Here is a 17,972-nt window from a genome sequence, read left to right as displayed (position 1 = left end):
AATCGCATTACTCAGGGAGCCCAGGTGGAAGACGAACTCCTTCAAGGGACAAGACTGAAAGACTTAAGAGGGAGTCATACTTATCCTGGCTGGCGCAGGGGGCGGGTTCAGGTATAACCACGCCCCCTCCCAGCCAATGGGCGGTCTCAGCCTCCACCCCTTCTCCCCGCTGGGACCAGGCGGGCCACTCCGGGAGATAAGACTACAATTCCCGGCGTGCCGCGCGGCCCGGCTAACAAGGAGCCGGAAGTGGGGTGCGGGAGGTCTAAGGGCACGAGGGAAGTGGCGGGTGGGGATTGAGGGGGGCGTGCAGGTGAGCCAACCGGTGGCAGGTCGCGGGCATGGCCGAGGCCAGGAAGCGGCGGGAGCTGCTTCCCCTGATCTACCAGCACCTGCTGCAGGCAGGCTTTGTGCGCGCGGCGCGGGAAGTGAAGGAGCAGAGCTGCCAGGTAAGCGAGTGCGGGCCGTGTGCGAGGGCCGCGTGTGAGATCTGTAGAGCCGCCCCCCACGCTCCTTCCCCTGGCGGGTGCCCACGGCCAGGCCCCCCGGTGCTCGAGGACGCGACCAGGGGTACCAGGCTCCGCCGCCTCCGGCCTCCCTGCGGTTCCCAGTCCCTCTGGGCCTCAGTTTCCCCATCGCGTGCAGTGGGCGGGCCCGGACGTGGGATCCACACGCAGGGCTCTGTGATTCCCGCGTCGCGTACTTCCACCCTCTCTTCCTTCCTGGTAGCGGCGTTTTCAAGTTTCCTACGTGCCGGGCCACGTGGCTCGGTCCGGCCCCCTAGGATGGAGAAGGTAGCTGCAAGTTTGAGGGGTGGATTGCCACCGGCCCCGAAAGAGAGCGCCCAGAAAAGGGGCCTGTGACCCCTTCTCTGAGCAGGAGCTCGGGCCCTTAACACCCCCCCTTCTGTACTGAGTCAAACAGCTTTGAGGTTTCAGCTTCTGGTGTAGTAGTCATGTCTTCATTCATTCAGCAACTGTTAATCCGGCGCTCTGGGTGCTGGTGACAAAATGATGAGCAGGGCCCCCAGCCCTCCTAGAGCTTACAGTCTAATCGTGGTAGGAAGCCCTGGCTGGTTTGGCTCAGTGGATAGAGCGTCGGCCTGGGGACCGAAGGGTCAGGTTTCGGGCTCAATCCCCAGTGTGGGGCGTGCAGGAGGCAGCTGGTCAATGATTCTCTCTCATCATTGATGTTTCTGTCTCTCTCTCCCTCTCCCTTCCTCTCTGAAACCAATAAAAAATATATATATTTTTTAAATGTGGTAGGAAAGATAGATATAAATCATAAAAGTGTACACTCAAAACACGGCGTTAAGTGCCAAGAATGAGAGGCATCGCGCGCTAAGACAGGGGTGGCAGGTTGCCCTTGCCTGAGGCATGGAGGCCTGTTCACCGGAGGAGGTGGCGTAGGTTTGAGATCTGACGGAAGGGAGGTGTATATTCCAGGCAGAGGTGCAAATGCCCTGTGGTGGGATGGGACTTGTTGCTGACTGTTGGCCTTGGGAAAGTCCACTGTGGCTGAAATGTGGAGTCCAAGGGGGATAGAGGTCCCTTGGGGGTGGGAGGGGAGGGTGGTGCTGGTTGGAGCCCTGGTGTAGGCAGTTCGGTCTTAATCTGAAAAGCAGCGGTAAGCCCCGGGAGGGTTTTAACCTGATAAAGTGATTAACCAATATCCTTTTAGCTCCAGTGCAGGGGTCCTCAAACTTTTTAAACAGGGGGCCAGTTCACTGTCCCTCAGACCGTTGGAGGGCCAGACTATAGTTTAAAAAAAAACTATGAACAAATTCCTATGCACACTGCACATATCTTATTTTGAAGTAAAAAAACAAAATGGGAACAAATACAATATTTGTATTTGCATGTGGCCCGCGGGCCGTAGTTTGAGGACCCCTACTCCAGTGGATGCTTGCTCTCAGGATCTCCTGGAGAGACTAAAGGATGATGGGCCCTAAGACATAATCTGTGCTTTTTCCAACCCTCCCTAGACCAGTTGCTCTTCTTACTCCATTTATATCACTTACCAGCTAAGGAGGGCAAAGACAGTACCTGTCTTCATTGGGGCATTTGCCTAAGTAAAGGTGGGATCTTGCTCATAGAGGGTACATTCTAGCAGGAACAGACAGGTGACAAATATTTTTTAAGGTTAATGATGTAATGTGCTAGCTATAAACATAAGACAGGAAAGGGGGATAGGAATGCCCAGTTATAACTAGGGTGGTCAGGAGGCCCCACTGAGAAGGTGACATTTGGCCAGAGACCTGAAGGGAGGGAGGGAGAGAGGGAGCTGTGTAGTTAGCAGTAGAGAGCATTCCAGACAAAAAGAATAGCAAGTGTTGATGGGTGCAGGGTGACCTGACACATTTGAGGGGCAGTGAGGAGGACAGTGTGCCTCAGGAGGAATAGCGTGAGACTAACCCTTGATGTCTCAGTGTTACTGGCTCACTGTGCTGGGCACTGACTAGATTATCCCATTCAGGCCTGATAGCGAGGTGGAACCTGAAGTGTGAAGAGGTGAAGAGATGAGCCCAACTATGTAACAGGAGTTCTGCGTGACTCCAGATGTACCCTCTTGGTCACTCTGCCCAGGGCCCTGACGCCCTCTGCCTTCACCGCACGTTGCTCACTCGGCCTCCCGGGGCACTTGGCATCCCAGGTTCTTGATACTTGCAGAAACAGTGGGCCCTCTGGCCTGAGCTCCAAAGGCCTGGATTTCACCTGGTTCCCTCGGCTTCTGTCAAGGGACTGGCACCATTTGGTTCCAGTACTTTCTCAGGGGATAAGTGGGCTGTAGTCATGCCACCTGGATGCCTCGGTGTCTGGGCTGTGGTTCCTCCTGCCCTGGGGAGCTTGACCAGCCTGGCCTTTAAAAGCCTTTTAAAAGGTCAGGGGTGGGAAAAGCCCTGTCTTGTGGCCTCTACGCATGGAAAGTGCCAGGGAGGCTGGGGACTGGATAAATGCTGGCCTGGAGCATTCCAGTCCAGTCTCTCAAAGGCACCTCTCACCAACATGTTGTCTTAAAAGGTTTTAACTGGAAATACTTGCCCTGCTTGTCTCTACAAGGTTTGGGTGGTAATGGCAGGGCAAGCAGACATATTTCCCAGAGCAGAAAGACCCCCTTCTCAACCACCTGTCTGCAAGTCGTGAGATTGTGGAGAATTGGAGCCAAGGAGGACCCTTACTGTGCCGGGGGGTTAATTGCTGCTCTCTCTTTACTTCTCTGCAGAAAAGTTTCCCGGTTCAGCCTGTAACCCTTCTGGACATCTATACGCACTGGCAACAGTAAGTCTGATGGTGTTGAAAGTGTCGAGGAGGGACACCCCAAGCTGTCAGCTTGGAATAAGCTAGGGTACTAATCTGGCCTAAGATCTGTCCCCAAAGCCCACTGTAGACACCATTATTGCCCCCAGGAAGGCAGGTCACACGCATGAGTGTCTGGTAGTAGAAGAGGATATTGAGAGCTATAATCAATATTGAATAATAATAAGGGCAGAAGCTTCTCAGTAATGTTATTCGTTCAATCAGCAAACATTTATTGAGCATTTATTAAATGCCAAGCCCTGTTCTAAGCATGGAGGTGTTATGAGATGAGACAGACATGCCTCCTTCTTTCCTGGGGTTGACATTCAAGTCAGGGAGGTAGGCATACATCAAAGACTGAAACGAATGAATGTGAAATTACAATGCTTATAAGGATTATGAAAAAGAGGTACCTGGTACCAAAACCGCATAAACCTCTTGTGGGGTTCTAGGGGAAGTTTCCCTGCAGTGACCTTTGATTTGAAAGCTGCAGTGAGTGGGGGAGTGACCTAGGCAATAGGTATGGAGAAACAGGTGGAGTGTACCTAGCAGAAGGAACTGCTGATGCTGAGGCCTGAAGCCGTGAGCACAGTGCAGGTAAGGCCAGGGAGTTGGCAGGGCTCACCCCATGCAAGGCCTGATCATCCACAGTGAGAAGTTGTCTCTTTATCCCAAGAGCAGTGGAGCCATGGAAGGGGGAAGCAGTAATGGGCTCGCTCTGTAGCTTGGACATCATCCAGGCAAGAGCTGATGGGGAATAGTAGAAGGTAGGAAGTAGATTTCAGGGATGAACCCAGGATCTGTGGATGGGTTGGGAGGCAATCCAGTTCAATCCCAGGTATCTGGCTTGTGCATGGAGTTGCAAGGGAGCCTGATTTGGAGGGGGGAATTTCAAGGACATGTTACAGAGTGTGAAATGCCTGTGAAACATGTAAAACTTAAGTACTTTTCAAGGACTGAAAAATAATCCAAGGGTGCATAAACAGAGGAATGGTTTGAGAATGAAGGAGGGGACAATTGTATTCTCTCCATGCCCTGGCCTGACCACAGCAGACCAGGTGAGTGAAGGACCTGGAGCCATGTCCCATAGAGAATACTGAATTGCCCAGGATGGAAAAGAGATGGCAAAAGGGCAGGTGAGGGGACCATTGTTTGCACATCTGTAAGGACAAAGGCAGTGGCATGTTCTCTGGGGCCCTGGGTGACTGAGGTGGCATCCGTATGTGCCTGCTTTAGGAAGAGGTTTCAGCTTCTGAACACAAGTGCTTGGTCATCAGAGATATCCAAAAATTAGATAGGCTACAGCGGGAGTGGTGAGCTCCCTGTTATCAGAGGTATGTAAGCAAAGGCAGGAATGGTATGGTTGGGGTCTCAGCTTCCAAGGTCTTTAAAAGCCCAGCCAGGCCTTAATTTTTTACTCTTTGCTGCTACAGCAAGCACAGGGCACACCCCACACTTCCCCTCTCTCACCCTCTCCGACTTGCCCAGGTGTCTTGGGTATCAGTCACAGCACTTCCTTCCCCAGAGACCCGCTCCAGTGAGCTGCACCACAAGCCCTTTCCTGCCCCTGGCCCCTGTGGACAAGGGGAACTGAGTGAGACAGAACCTCATACCCACCAGAGGAAGCCGAGCCTAGTGCTTCCTGGCAAATTCAAACCCAGCAACTAGCTGTATGACCATGGACAAACGGTTTCCCTGAGCGTGTGCCGTCTCTGTAAAATGATAATAATAGTAAATAAAGTGCTAAACCTGGCCATTGGAGGCATCTTCTCCCCCCACCCCCATGCCCCCAGTTTATATAGCACCTACTATGAGCCAGGACTGTTCTTGATATAACGGAACAAACTAGAGAACAACTCCTTCCCTTGTAAAACGTTCTGTTAGGAAGAGAGAGGCAGAACAATTGATACATGTCAAAAATGAAACCTGTTTTTAACAGGATAGTCTCAACAAGGAGACCTTAGCAGGGAACCAGGGACCTGAGCAGCACACCCCAAACTGTGGCAGAGCAAAGTCTCATAGCTGGAGAGCGTGGGCATAGCCAGTGACTCCCTCGGGGTGGGAGGGTGGAGTCGAAGAGATGATACTTGGAAGTTCCAGGGACTCAGCCATCTGAGTGTTTATTCTGCCAGTGCCCCAGCCCCAGACTTGCTCTTTGACTCTGGGCAAGTCACTTAGTCATTCCTTTTTTGAGATGTGTGCTATGTGTGAAGGGTACCTTAGTGAGCTGGAAAAGGTCCCTCCCCTCCCCGGACCTCACTGTGTAGTGGGGGTGTCAGGCAGGAAGTAAGTAAAATAACAGGAGCGAGAAAGTGCTCTGAAGAAAATGAAACAGGATGATAGGCTGAGAATATCTTGGGGGAGGAGGGTGATCAGGGAGGGCCTCTCTGAGGAGGCTGTGTTGGAGCTGAGGCCTGAAGACAAGGAGGACCTGGGCAGTCTTCTAGGAAGAGGGCACTGCAGGTGCTGAAAGTTCTGGAGGAGGGAGGAGCCTGGATGGCCTGCAGATGCTAGCACCTGTCACTCGACACCGGTTAGCTACTGTTAGTATGTTATTGACCATTCCGGATTGTCTTGAAGACCACTAGACGGTTATAAAAAACACTATGACAGGGGTGGGGGACGTCTGGCCCGCAGGCCGTGTAGGGCCCGAGAAATCATTTGGTCTGGCCCTGCCAAGGCATTAGGGCTGAGTTAATTAAATGTTTGGCCAAATATAGCAGGCTAATTTTTATGTCTTTTTTTTTTAAGTTGATAATTGTGTATGGCCCAAGAATGAAGTTATAAATATCCCAATGGCCCTTGGCAGAAAAATGGTTCCCCACCCCTGCTTTATGAAATGAGTGAAAATGCAGAATTTTATCTACACTATGTCTTCATCGCCATTTAAACTCTGTGTATCTCCTTTGGAGGTGGGGCAGGATGTGGGAAGGTCTTTTTTTCCAAATATCCTGGAGTTATCCCTGTCACCAGTTGGTGTAGACAGTCACCCTTGTCCTGCAGAACCTCGGAGGTTGGCAAGAAGCAGAAGGCCGAGGAAGATGCAGCGCTGCAGGCCAAGAAGGCCCGGGTGTCAGACCCCATTAGCACCTCGGAGAGCTCAGAAGAGGAGGAGGCGGCGGCAGCTGAAACCGCCAAAGCTGGTAAGGGCCCTGCATGCTGGGCACTGCTGGGGGGCTCCCATGATTGGTGCTTGTGGGGGCTTAGCCCAGGGCCCGGCCCCTTTTAGGTACAAGTTGTTGGGTATTGGATTGTTTCAGAGGGACCGCCTCCGGCTTCTTCAGTGACCAGGACCTTTTAGGGGGAATTTCAGAAAGGCCTACCTGTCTTGTTTCAGTATTTATTTGAGCCCTTCCTCTGCACCAAACATTGTGTCCCCAGTGCCTTCTTGGTAGCAGTGGCAGGACTGTGAGCCAGTCCTTTTCCTCTGGGGGCCTCTGTCTCATCACCAGGGAGTTGGGACTCCATCGAGGATGCAGACATGTAGCTTTCATTTTGCCTCTCTGGCTCCTGGTGGACGTGGCTGATGAACCACAGAGCTCTTTCCCTCAAATCTGGGCTCAGCCTCAGATCCGTTTACAGCACCAGGCGCCACACCGATTCCTGCATGAGCGGAAACCTGTTTGCTGTTCCTAGATGAGAAAAGGCTCACCTGGCTCATCCAGCGGGTGTTTGTGTTTTGCAGCCCCAAGACCAGCATCCACCAACTCCTCAGTTGTGAGGGCGGTTTTGCCATCAAGCATGAAAGGAAAAGCCACGGTGAGTGGGACCGTGTCCCAAGCTGTTACCCGAAGAGCCGAAGTGCCCTGTGAGGGACAGTCTCCGTGAGAGAAGGGTAGGGTTGTGGGTGATTGTCCATCTTGGATTCGAATCTCAGCCCAACTTACCAGCTGTGGGGTCTTGCCGAGTCCCTTCACCATTCTGGGCCTCCGTTTCCTTTTCTGTAAAAATAATTATAAAATAATGATAATAACCACAACAAACTGCAACCAACCACTTAGCAAGCAACAGCTGTGTCCCCAGAACAGTCACCTGTTCTCCACACCTCCGTGAGGGGAGGCACCATTTTTAGCCCCACTTTAAAGGTGACGAAACAAACTAAAGTAAAATAAAATAAAGGTGAAGAAACAGAGAGGTAGGGAGATGGTTTGTCCAAACTCACAGGGCTAGGAAGTGGTAGAGCTGGGTTCAGATGTGGTCCGTGTTCTCAGTTCACCAGGCCATACCCCAGTGTGTCTGTCTCCTGCTCTCTGTAGGCAGAGACCAAGAAAGGCAACAAGACAGTGAACTCCGCACCACAACCTGCCCTCGGAACCACTGCCAAGCCTGGTGAGAAGCCCCCTGAGTGGGCGGGAGGCAGGCCTGGCTGCTGCTTCCAGCTCTGGGACATTCTGGAACTCAGAGGCGTCTCCATGACAACGAGGCCCCACCTCAGATCATTTCCCCCTCCCTTGATGAGGGAGAATCAACCACAGGGATGCATCAGGCTTTGCTGAGGGAGTTGAGTAGCCCGGGTGGTGGAGTATTTTCTGGCTTATTGGTCTCAGTGGGGTATAAGCCCATCTCGGAGGCTTAGAGACTCAACTGAGAGGCCTGGGTTTGGGCGTTTGTCCTGCCTGCCTCCGTGTGTGCAGGAGGGAGATTTTTCTAAGCTGGCACAAGTGTTAAGGCCTCAAAGGGGCTGGGAGGGATGGCCCTCAGTGCCCTCCCTATGCATCCCGCAGGATTGGCATCAGCGGGCCAGGTCGACAGCTCCAGCGAGGAAACCTCCAGCTCGAGCGATGAGACCGATGTGGAGGTAATTGCACCCCATCCTCAGGAGCTGCCCCTGCACACCTTGAACTCTGCCTCCCAGGAGCCTGACTTCACAGACAAGTGGGACCAGATCAGTTCAGCAAGTGTTTCAGGGTGACTGGGAGCTAGAAAGGTGGGGGAGGGGGGCCGGGGGGTCTAGCGGGCCCTGGTGGGGGAGGACCAGATGCTGCTCATTGCACTCTGGGCCTGAGAAGGGTCTAGGGTTGTGGGGGAGAGACACCATTTGCCTCTGTGACAAAAGAAGGCTTCCTGGGAGAGGTGGCACTGGAGCAGGGCCTTATGCACAGGGCCTCACCAAGGGGAAAGCTGTCATAAGGAACTGGTGTCTGTGTGGGACCTGGAGGAGGAGGCCAGGTGAAATGGGCAGTGGGTGAAGGATTCAGGGATGGAGCTGATAGACCAGGTCAGAGCATCGGTCAAGGCAGGGAGTGAGGAGAGAAGCAGGGGGTCCCGAGAGCCCCACTAAGGCCTCTGCTTTATCCTGAAGGTGTCGCCAGGGAGTTTTCAGGAGGAAGGGAACAAATTGCCCTTTCTCTTTCACTAGGTAAAGGCCTCGGGGAAACCCCCCCAGGTCAAAGCTGCCTCAGCCCCTACCAAGGGGTCTCCTAGGAAAGCAGCGGTCCCAGCACCCCCTGGGAAGGCAGGACCTGCAGCTGCCCAGGCCAAGGCAGGGAAGCCAGAGGAGGACTCGGAGAGCAGCAGCGAGGAATCGGACAGTGAGGAGGAGGCACCAGCTGCCAAGACCTCACTTCAGGTGAGGCCGGGGAAGGAGAGCCCGCAGCCTGTACCCCGCCCCAAAAGGCTTTCTGAAGACTGGGTCTCCCACTGTTGAAGAGCCCCAGCTATGCTCCAAGCCTGCCCCAGCCCTTCTCAGTGTGATGTGTGCGGCATCATTGCTCTGTCCGGTTTCCCAGGTCTCCTCACATCCACCTCTGGGCTGCCTCCCCTAATTTTGCTTCTCTCACTCCAGATGAAGGCCTCGGGGAAAACCCCACAGGTCAAAGCTGCCTCAGTTCCCACCAAGGAGTCCCCCAGGAAAGGGGCTGTCCCAGCACCCCCTGGGAAGGCAGGGCCTGCAGCTGCCCAGGCCAAGGCAGGGAAGCCAGAGGAGGACTCGGAGAGCAGCAGTGAGGAATCCGACAGTGAGGAGGAGGCGCCAACTGCCAAGACTGAGCTTCAGGTGAGGCCCAGAAAGTAGAGCCTGTGCCTGTGCCCGTGCCCATGCCCGTGCCCGTGCTGAAAGGCCTTCTGAAGACTTGTTCTCCCACTCTAGCCAGTTTTGCTCAGTGGATAGAGCATTGGCCTGGGGACTGAAGGGTCCCGAGTTCGATTCCAGTCAAAGGCATGTACCTTGGTTGTAGGCTTAATCCCTGGCCATGGTCAGGGCTTATGCAGGAGGCAACCAACCTATGTGTGTCTCTTACATCAGTGTTTCTCTATCTCTCCCCCACCCTTCCGCTCTTTCTAAAAATCAATGGAAAATATCTCCAGGTGAGGACTAACAAAACAAAGACTTATTCTCCCATTCCCAGGCATGCTCCGAGCCTGCCCCACCCCTTCTGATAGTGTGATGTGTGCGGCGTCATTGCTCTGTCTGGTTTCCTGGGTCTCCTCACATCCACCTCAGGATGGCTGCCTCTCCTGATTCTGCTTCTCTCACTCCAGGTGAAGGCCTCAGGGAAAACCCCGCAGGTCAAAGCTGCCTCGGCCCCCACCAAGGAGCCCCCCAGGAAAGGGGCTGTCCCAGGACACCCTGGGAAGGCAAGGCCTGCAGCTGCCCAGGTCAAGGCAGGGAGGCCAGAGGAGGATTCGGAGAGCAGCAGTGAGGAATCGGACAGTGAGGAGGAGGTGCCAGCAGTGGTACCTGTAACCTCAAACCTGGCTCAGGTGAGGCTGGAGGATACTACATGGCCTGTGCCCTGCCTGCAGAGCCACCCATGGGCTTGTCCTCCCCCCCCCCCCCCCCCCCGCACCTAGAGTACTGGTCCCCCATTTGCTCTCCTCGCCTATCTTACCTCACACGCATTCCCTCTGTTGGCCCCCTGCCCTAATCCTGTCCTTTGTCACTCCCAGGCAAAGCCCTTGGGGAAAAACTCCCAGGGCAGAGCCACCTCAGCCACGGGACCCCCTGGGAAAGGCAGCGTCCCAGCACCCCCTGGGAAGGCAGGATCTGCAGCCACTTTGGCTCAGGCCCGGAAGCAGGAGGAGGACTCGGAGAGCAGCAGCGAGGAGTCAGACAGTGAGGAGGAGGCATCTGCAGCCACAGCTCCAGCCCAGGTGAGGCCACAGCATAGCCTGACCCTGAGCGGTCCCCACTGGTCAGCTCCACAGGGAGTTATGGGGACGGCATGAGCTCCACCCCAGGGCAGATGGCGGCTCAGAACCCAGGGTCCTCCTCCAGCCTCTAACTTCTGTGTCCCTCAGGCAAAACCGGCTATGAAAACTCAGACCAAGGCCTCCCCAAGGAAGGGCATTCCCATTGCCCCTGCATCTACCAAAGTCCCCACAGCGACTTCGCCAGCCTGCACATCCTCCCCAGCTGTGGCCAGGGGCACCCAAAGGCCGGGGGAGGATTCTTCAAGCAGCGAGGAATCAGAGAGTGAGGAGGAGGCAGCTCCTGCCACAGCAGGGACACAGGTGAGGCCAGTGTGCTTGGCTGACTCAGGGCCAGCCCCTGGTAATCCTTTGGGTTCCTGTGACATAGCTCTCTTCCATGTCCTTCTAGGCTAAGTCTGTGGGGAAAAGCCTCCCAGTGAAAGCTGCCACAGGGCAAGGGACCACCCTGGGACTCCCTGGGAAGGCAGGGCCCATGTTGGCCCAGGTCAAAGCCAAGATGCACGAAGTCTCAGAGAGCAGTGAAGAAGAATCAGACAGTGAGGAGGCTTCCTCGGCTCCAGCACAGGTGAGGCCTAGGAGGAGCCAGCCCATCCCACCCACGTCAGTGTCTGGGACAGGGCTGAGGGTGGGCTCTGCTGTTTTCCTCAGGTGTGCAGAAGTCTCAGGGGCAACCTCAGCTCAGCCCCAAGCAAACATGGGGGGTTGGTGCCTGGGTTCAAGTCCCTAAAGAGTGATATAATCCATCAGGGCCTGTTTACTCTTCTGTAAATTGAAAATCAACTCTTACAGGGTTGAGAATTTAAATTTAACAAGATCTCACCTGCCACACCCAACAAAGGGCCTGCACACAGCCAGCTCTCATCTCCCTGAGGGCGGCCAGGCTGCTGTGCAACAGAATGGAGTCATCTCCCAGCCTGGAAGAACTGGGAGAGGTGACGATAGCTCACTCCCTGCACTCACCCACCCACCGTTTATTATTTTTAATTGTTGCTTTTCTTTTAATAACCACTCAGAAGTTAGTCATTTCTTTTTTCCCTCTACCAGAGCACACATTTCTAAGGATTTTTTTGGTTCCCCTCTCACTGTTACCTTGTGGGACTTTTAAACTACACGTGCCCTCCCTGAGTCTTGGCCCAACAGGCTCCCATCCACTTTTTCCAAGCCGTGGACACATTCCAGAACAAGTTTCAATATGCTGGTCCCTTAAATATTTGTCTTCCCATCTGAGCTTCCCACCTGTACCATGAGATAGGTGTTCATCTGTGTTGATTTCTGCAGAAGGAAATTGGAGTTTAAAGGCATTGTTTGGTGATGTGCTCCAGCTCAGCCACCCAGTGAGGGTCAGAGCTCGGCCTCTGCCCCAGAGTGCCTGCCTCAAAAGCCTTTGTCTTTCTCACTTTCTTCTGCCACATCTTGGCCAAAACTTTTCCAGCCACAGTAATGATTATGGATCTGGGGTCTTACTTTCTCTCAGGGTGAAAAATAGAGATGCTAATCCCTCTCTAGGGGATAGCTGTACAGCCCCATGCCCTTGTCAGAGATGGTGCTGTCATTGCTTCAGGAAGCCTGTGAAGAGCTTCTGCTAAAACAGACGGGGCGGATAAGAGGAGTCGTGTTCACCTTTTCCATGCCTTCGCCTGAAAGATGAGGATAGTAACTATGCCTCTGTTGTGGGATTATGAGGATTAAGTGACGTAATGCTTACATTGCCTCACCCTCAAAATGCTGTGCATGCTAACTGGGTTTCACACGCTCAGCTCTCATGGGTCAGAAATGAGTCAGGTAGTCTCTGATCTGCTCAGAGACACCAACCCAGCTCAAATTAAACCATCCGTTTGGGAATTGAGGTCCAAAACAGACAAAGTAGCAAAGACAGAGGATTGGTTCTAGAAAACTAAGTTTGCCAGAGACTCAGGAAGATGATTCAGGATTTAAACGCCCTTGTGTGCGAATGGCTGAATAAGCAGTAGGGTGTCTTCTGGCCTTTTGTTGTATGTTGACATTTTTACACTTGCTTATCAGTTCTAGTGGCTTTTGTAGATCCTATACACAGATCATGTTTGCAAATAAGGACAGTTTTACTTTTTTCTTTCTGCTCTAGATGTCTTTTTATTTCTTTTTCTTGCCTCATTGCACTGACTAGCACCTCCAGTACCATGTTGAATAGTAGTGGTGAGCTCAGCCGTCCTTATCTTATTTTACTCTTAGGGGTAAAACATTTAGTCTTTCACTATTAGGTACGATGTTAGCTGTAGGTTTTTCATAGATACTCTTTATCAAGTTGAGAAGGTATTCTTCTAGTCCTAATTTATTGAGAATTCTTAGGAGTTGGAGTTGGATTTTTGTCAGATTTTTGTTTTGTTTTATTCATATATTGCATTAGTTAATTTTCAGGTATTAAATCAAACTTTCATTCTTGAATCCCACTTGGTTGTAGTGTATACTCCTTTTTATTTGTTGCCTTCCTTTGCTAATCATTTGTTAAAGATTTTTGTATCTATATTCATGAGGAACATTGGTCTGTAGTTTTCTTTTGATGTGTTTGCCTGGCTTTAGCATCAGGGTGATACTGGTCTCATAAAATGAGTTGGGTCATATTCTCTCCTGCTTTCTGAGTTTGTTAGATTGGTACTATTTTTTTCCTAAATTTTTCTGTAAGGACTACATTAGCTTCATCCCGTGGATTTTGAAGTGATATAGTTTTTATTTTAATTCTTTGTGGTTTTAGAAGTAGGTTAATTTCCAAATATCTGGGGTTATGCAGATTTCTTTCTGTTATTGATTTCCAATTAAATCCTGTTGTCCCTGGAGAACATGTTTTGTATGATTTCAGTCCTTTTAACACCTGTAAGGTCAGGTTAGTCCTTTGTGCCTTTTGTTTTATCTACATAAGAGTCATTATTCCCCTATGGATGACTTGAGTGCTGTACTGAGCACCTTGGCCTTAAGTCATACTTGGCTGTGCTTTAGGGGATTGACTCTTAATTTCATTTGTTCTCATGTGGATGTGGAATCTGGGGTATGGAGGATTTCTTCTGGCACTGATCCAATGACATCTCTGACAGGCAGGGGCCTTGAGGTGCTGCCAAATTGCTCCTTCCATTTCATATTAGCAGGGCTTGTTTTCATACACTACACCAAGCATGTCAAACTCAAGAGCTAACACTGGCCTAATAAATAAGGTTTAAGTTTATGTAGGCCGCAAAAAAGCAGAAGCTTCAATTTTCATAGGAACATAGGTTTGTTTTGATAGAGACATGCTGAATACAAAGGGCTGAAATAAATGAGTAATCGTTAACATAAAATAATAGCACATTTTAATAAAAATTAATGTTTTTTCTTGAACATTAACTTACCAGACACTGAATAACTGCACAAGTTAATAAACATAACGCAAATAAACCTATTTTTCTTGTTCTCTGAAAGCGAAATGTTTCCTGTTGCACACGCCAAACAAGTCAGTACAAGACTAATGACTTGACAATCGGCTGCTAAAATATTCACTGCTACTGTTAGTGGAGAGAAATAGTGCGCCTGCGTGTAAGGCTCATAAGGAAAACGAATGCAACATGATTATGATAGTCATTAGCGAACATTGTAGTTCGTTATTAATAATTATATATAACAGAATATTGTAAAAATAAAGTTACAAAACTTTTATTAAAATGTATCTTACGCCAAAACCGGTTTGGCTCAGTGGATAGAGCGTCGGCCTGTGGACTGAAAGGTCCCAGGTTCGATTCCAGTCAAGGGCACGTACCTGGGTTGCGGGCACATCCCCAGTAGGAGATGTGCAGGAGGCAGCTGATCAATGTTTCTCTCTCATCGATGTTTCTAACTCTCTATCTCTCTCCCTTCTTCTCTGTAAAAAATCAGTAAAATATATTTAAAAAAAAAAATGTATCTTACATACCGTTATATTGGCTGGGCCGCAAAAATATTTGATGTGGGTCACACGCAGCCCGAGGGCCATGAGTTTGACATGTTTACATTACACTGTTGAGGATTTCGCTCTTTATTGCTCTCATCTCTGCTAGGCATTTGGGGGGTTCCCTAGGATCAATTAACATTAGGTTAAGCTGAAGACAAACTCAAACTATGGTTTTCTGCCTTGTTCTGCCCTCCTCAGTAGCTGGCCCCCATCTCATAGACCAAATTGGCTGCTTAAGCTCCAGCTACGACCTCAGCCAGAAGGAAGAAGACACATGTTTCCTACATGTGTAAGAGAGTCGAGTGTGTGCTCAACTTACATTCCATTAGCTAGAACTTGGTCATATGGCCACCTCGCTGAAAGGGAGCCTCGGAAGCACCTCGCTCTGGGTAGTCTTGTGATTAGCTAACACTAGGAAGTGCTCTCAACAATGGGTTTCAGTGCTCACGACGTACCAGGAACTGTTACACACTACAAACCTCTCAGTCCTCATGGCAACCCCATGTGTGGGCCTTCTTATTACCCCTGTTTTACAGAGGATGACACTGAGGCCCAGCAGGGTCAAATGGTTTACCCAGGTCCACACAGCTATTACATGGAGGCGCCAGAATCGGTGTTCTTGGATGACTGCTCTACTGCATCTCACCTTCTCCCTTCCGTGGTTCCCTTTTTCCTTCCAGGTGAAGGCCTCAGTGAAAACCTCTCAGAGCAAAGCCCACCCCGCTCCCACCAGAGTGGCTTCAGCCAAAGTTGCAGCATCAGCTCCCAGGAAAGTGGTCACTGCAGCTGCTCAAGCCAAACAGGGGTCCCCGGCCAAGGCAAGTGGGACCAGCGCCCCAGGAGGTGCTGGGGGTGGAGCGTAGAGGAGGAGCAAGCAGTGGCCCAGCCTGGACAAGGGCCCTGCATGGGTGGGAGCAACGTCGCCACCATCACACTGTGGGTGGGGTTTAACCTGAAAAGAACTGCTGTTTACTTCTTTCCTCAATACCGTTACCTCCTTGCAATTCAGGCAAAGCTGCCAGCGAGAACCCCCCAGAGCAGTGCCGTCTCGGTGAGGGGCCAGGTGTCTGTGCCAGCTGCGGGGAAGGCAGCGGCCCCAGCAGCCCAGGCTCCAGGGCCAGTCGAGGACGACTCGGAGAGCAGTGAGGAAGAGACGGACATCGAAGGGGAGGCACCCACTCCGGTGAGGCCCCGGGAGGGCAGAGAGCAGCCCTGTGCTTCCCCTCTGTCAGAAGTCCCCCACAGCACATCTCCGTATGCCCATCCATCCCCTGTGTCCCTCTGCGTTCCCTGGCCTGATTCTGTTTCTGTCACTCCAGGCAAAGCCCTCAGGGAAGACCACCCAGGTCAGAACTGCCTCGGCCCCTACTAAGGGGTCCCCCAGGAAAGGGGCTGCCCCGCCACCCCCTGGGAAGACAGGACCCACAGTCGCTCAGGCTGGGAAAAAGGAGGACTCGGAGAGCAGCAGCGAGGAGGAGTCGGACAGCGACGGGGAGGCACCGGCAGCTGTGACCGCAGCTCAGGTGAGACCTAATGAGGAGGCAACCACAATGCCAAGCCACCGTCACCTATTCCTGGGTCAGAATTCGGGCTCAGGGCCAGGTGGGGAAGGAAGACTAGGTAGATTAAGGCTCTGTCTCCAGGGTGTCTTCCACGTCTCCTTCGGTGAGCCCTGCTGTAAAACTTCCCCAAACCCGGCCTCCCTGATGCCGGGCGTCCTAAGCACTCCCATACCTACCAAGGCCTCCACAGTTTGAGTGGACATACCAGCCCCATGGAAGGCGAGGCCAGAAACTCCCATTCTTTGCCAAGACACATGAGGCCAAGAATCCAAAGTTGTCAGTCATGGGAGGCTTGGGTGGTAGTGCAGGTGCCACCAGGCCCTGGGGAGCTGGAGGAAGTCACATCCCCTTGCTGGGCCTGGCCTCACACCCTCACGTGCATCTTCCTGGGGAGAGCTCGTCCAGCTTAGTGTGAAGCCTGGGGTGTGGGGAGAGGGAATGAAGAACGGACTTACCTGGGTCACTTTCCCTCTGTCTGCCTGCAGAAGGCAGCAGGGCGGCTGTGTCCTGTCGAAGTCCATGGTAACAAACTCTAGGACTTACAGGGCTCAGGCGTGTAATGGAAATGATTGATATTGAGCCTTGGTAACAGGAGAGACAGGAGAGAGTGGTGGCAACCAGGGCAAAGTAGAGAGCCCTTGCCCCATCCGGGAGATAGTCCCTGTCAGCTCCAGCCAATTGTGACCTTGTGGAAATGTGTCCTCCCTGTGGCAGGATCTTCCTTTTCTTAAGGAAAGCTGGAAGTCCCCGTGCCAGGCTTTTAGCTGGGGTGTTGCAGCCAAGTGTGAACTGTGCTGGGGCCCCTGGCTCACCCCTATAACCTCATCCAGGCTGCTGTCACCTCTCGTGCACGTGCCGGGCCAACAGCACTTAGTCCTCAGGTTTTAGCAGTGTCTTATTCATGCATCCCTTTCAAGTTCAGAGTCAGCTCTGGCAGGAGGGTAAGCAGAGTGGAGGCCGGTGTTTCCAGTGGCTGTGGGCCATGCTGGCGAGCAGCCCCGTGTTCGTTCATCTGTGCCATCTTTCCCCCTCCCCACCATGTGCATATAGGAAGGGGCACACTGCCATCCCTGGTCGCTGCAGCGGGCCATGGTTTCCTAGTCCCTCAGTCCTGCTCCCCTCAGCTAATGCCTTCTTCCCCCCACCATGTGCTTGTCCCATCAGAAGAAGAGTAACTCCAAAGCTGCCAAAAGTAACACACTGGCCCCAGCAACCCCAAAGAAGAATGCGGAGGGGTCCTCGGAGAGCAGTGACGAGGAGCTGCCGGCAGGCCAGGTAGGCTGCACCTTCTCTCTGAGTACCGGGCAGGCTCAGAGCTGGGCTGGAGGGCCTGTGGGGTTGAGGGCAGATCTTTCCCATTTAAACAGCACTTCACAGTTTCCAGAGCTCTTGCCTCTATTTTGACACATTTGTCTTCACAATAACCCCATGAGTCAGGCCACAGAGTGTCTGAACATCCAGGCCTCAGAGCCAGATAGTCGAGGGTCAGAGCCGGCGCTCCCACCACCAGCCCAGTGATGCTGGGCGCGCTGGCTGTTCTGAGGCCTGGGAGGCTCAGCTGTAAACAGGCAGGGTGGTGTCCTCCCTCCTGCGTCTGCCCGCTGGCACAGGTCCACAGCACCCTGCCTGAGAGCAGGCGCCTGTTCCTGCAGGAGGGCGAGTGGTATTGCCCATTTGAAGTTAGGAATCAAGGCCCTACGAGTTGATTTCCTGAAATCCTCGTGGCCCATAAGAAGCTAAGGAAAGGCCCGTGCATTGTGGCTCAGTGGTTGAGTGTCGACCCTTGAACCAGGAGGTTACGGTTTGATTCCCTGTTAGGGCACCTGCCCGGGTTGTGAGCTCGATCCCCAAAAGGCAGCCAATCAGTGGTTCTCATCCTTGATGTTTCTCTCTCTCCACCTCTCCCTCACTCTCTGAAATCAGTTAAAAAAGAAAAGCCGAGGAAGGGCAAACACCAGTCCTCAGCTCCCCGAGTGCCCCTGCCTCCTGTTGGGACTGGAAGTCTCTGTGGGGCTTCTTGGAATCCCAGGA

The 17,972-nt window shown here is 52.4% G+C and overlaps 1 protein-coding gene across 2 annotated transcripts in view; it reads left to right on the top strand.

The window, feature by feature from the left end:
- The first annotated feature begins 308 nt into the window (after nucleotides 1–308).
- TCOF1 (treacle ribosome biogenesis factor 1) overlaps nucleotides 309–17,972 on the top strand; it is a 32,493-nt gene continuing 14,829 nt past the window's right edge. For both annotated transcript variants that reach the window (XM_070414599.1, XM_070414598.1), the window contains exons 1-16: nucleotides 309–449; nucleotides 3,223–3,278; nucleotides 6,300–6,439; nucleotides 6,982–7,055; nucleotides 7,553–7,625; nucleotides 8,021–8,094; nucleotides 8,656–8,865; nucleotides 9,082–9,291; nucleotides 9,777–9,998; nucleotides 10,185–10,388; nucleotides 10,536–10,748; nucleotides 10,837–11,013; nucleotides 15,060–15,197; nucleotides 15,389–15,562; nucleotides 15,699–15,902; nucleotides 17,106–17,216. In XM_070414599.1, the coding sequence (XP_070270700.1) occupies nucleotides 342–449; nucleotides 3,223–3,278; nucleotides 6,300–6,439; nucleotides 6,982–7,055; nucleotides 7,553–7,625; nucleotides 8,021–8,094; nucleotides 8,656–8,865; nucleotides 9,082–9,291; nucleotides 9,777–9,998; nucleotides 10,185–10,388; nucleotides 10,536–10,748; nucleotides 10,837–11,013; nucleotides 15,060–15,197; nucleotides 15,389–15,562; nucleotides 15,699–15,902; nucleotides 17,106–17,216 (2,388 nt within the window). In that variant the 5' untranslated portion in view covers nucleotides 309–341. The remainder of the gene's footprint in view (nucleotides 450–3,222; nucleotides 3,279–6,299; nucleotides 6,440–6,981; nucleotides 7,056–7,552; nucleotides 7,626–8,020; nucleotides 8,095–8,655; nucleotides 8,866–9,081; nucleotides 9,292–9,776; nucleotides 9,999–10,184; nucleotides 10,389–10,535; nucleotides 10,749–10,836; nucleotides 11,014–15,059; nucleotides 15,198–15,388; nucleotides 15,563–15,698; nucleotides 15,903–17,105; nucleotides 17,217–17,972) is intronic.

The sequence above is a fragment of the Myotis yumanensis genome, unplaced genomic scaffold (genome assembly GCF_028538775.1).
Source record: "Myotis yumanensis isolate MYYU_CA2020_CCGP unplaced genomic scaffold, mMyoYum1.0.hap1 SCAF_5, whole genome shotgun sequence".
NCBI lineage: Eukaryota > Metazoa > Chordata > Mammalia > Chiroptera > Vespertilionidae > Myotis > Myotis yumanensis.
This window is presented reverse-complemented; position numbering and strand designations above follow the sequence as displayed.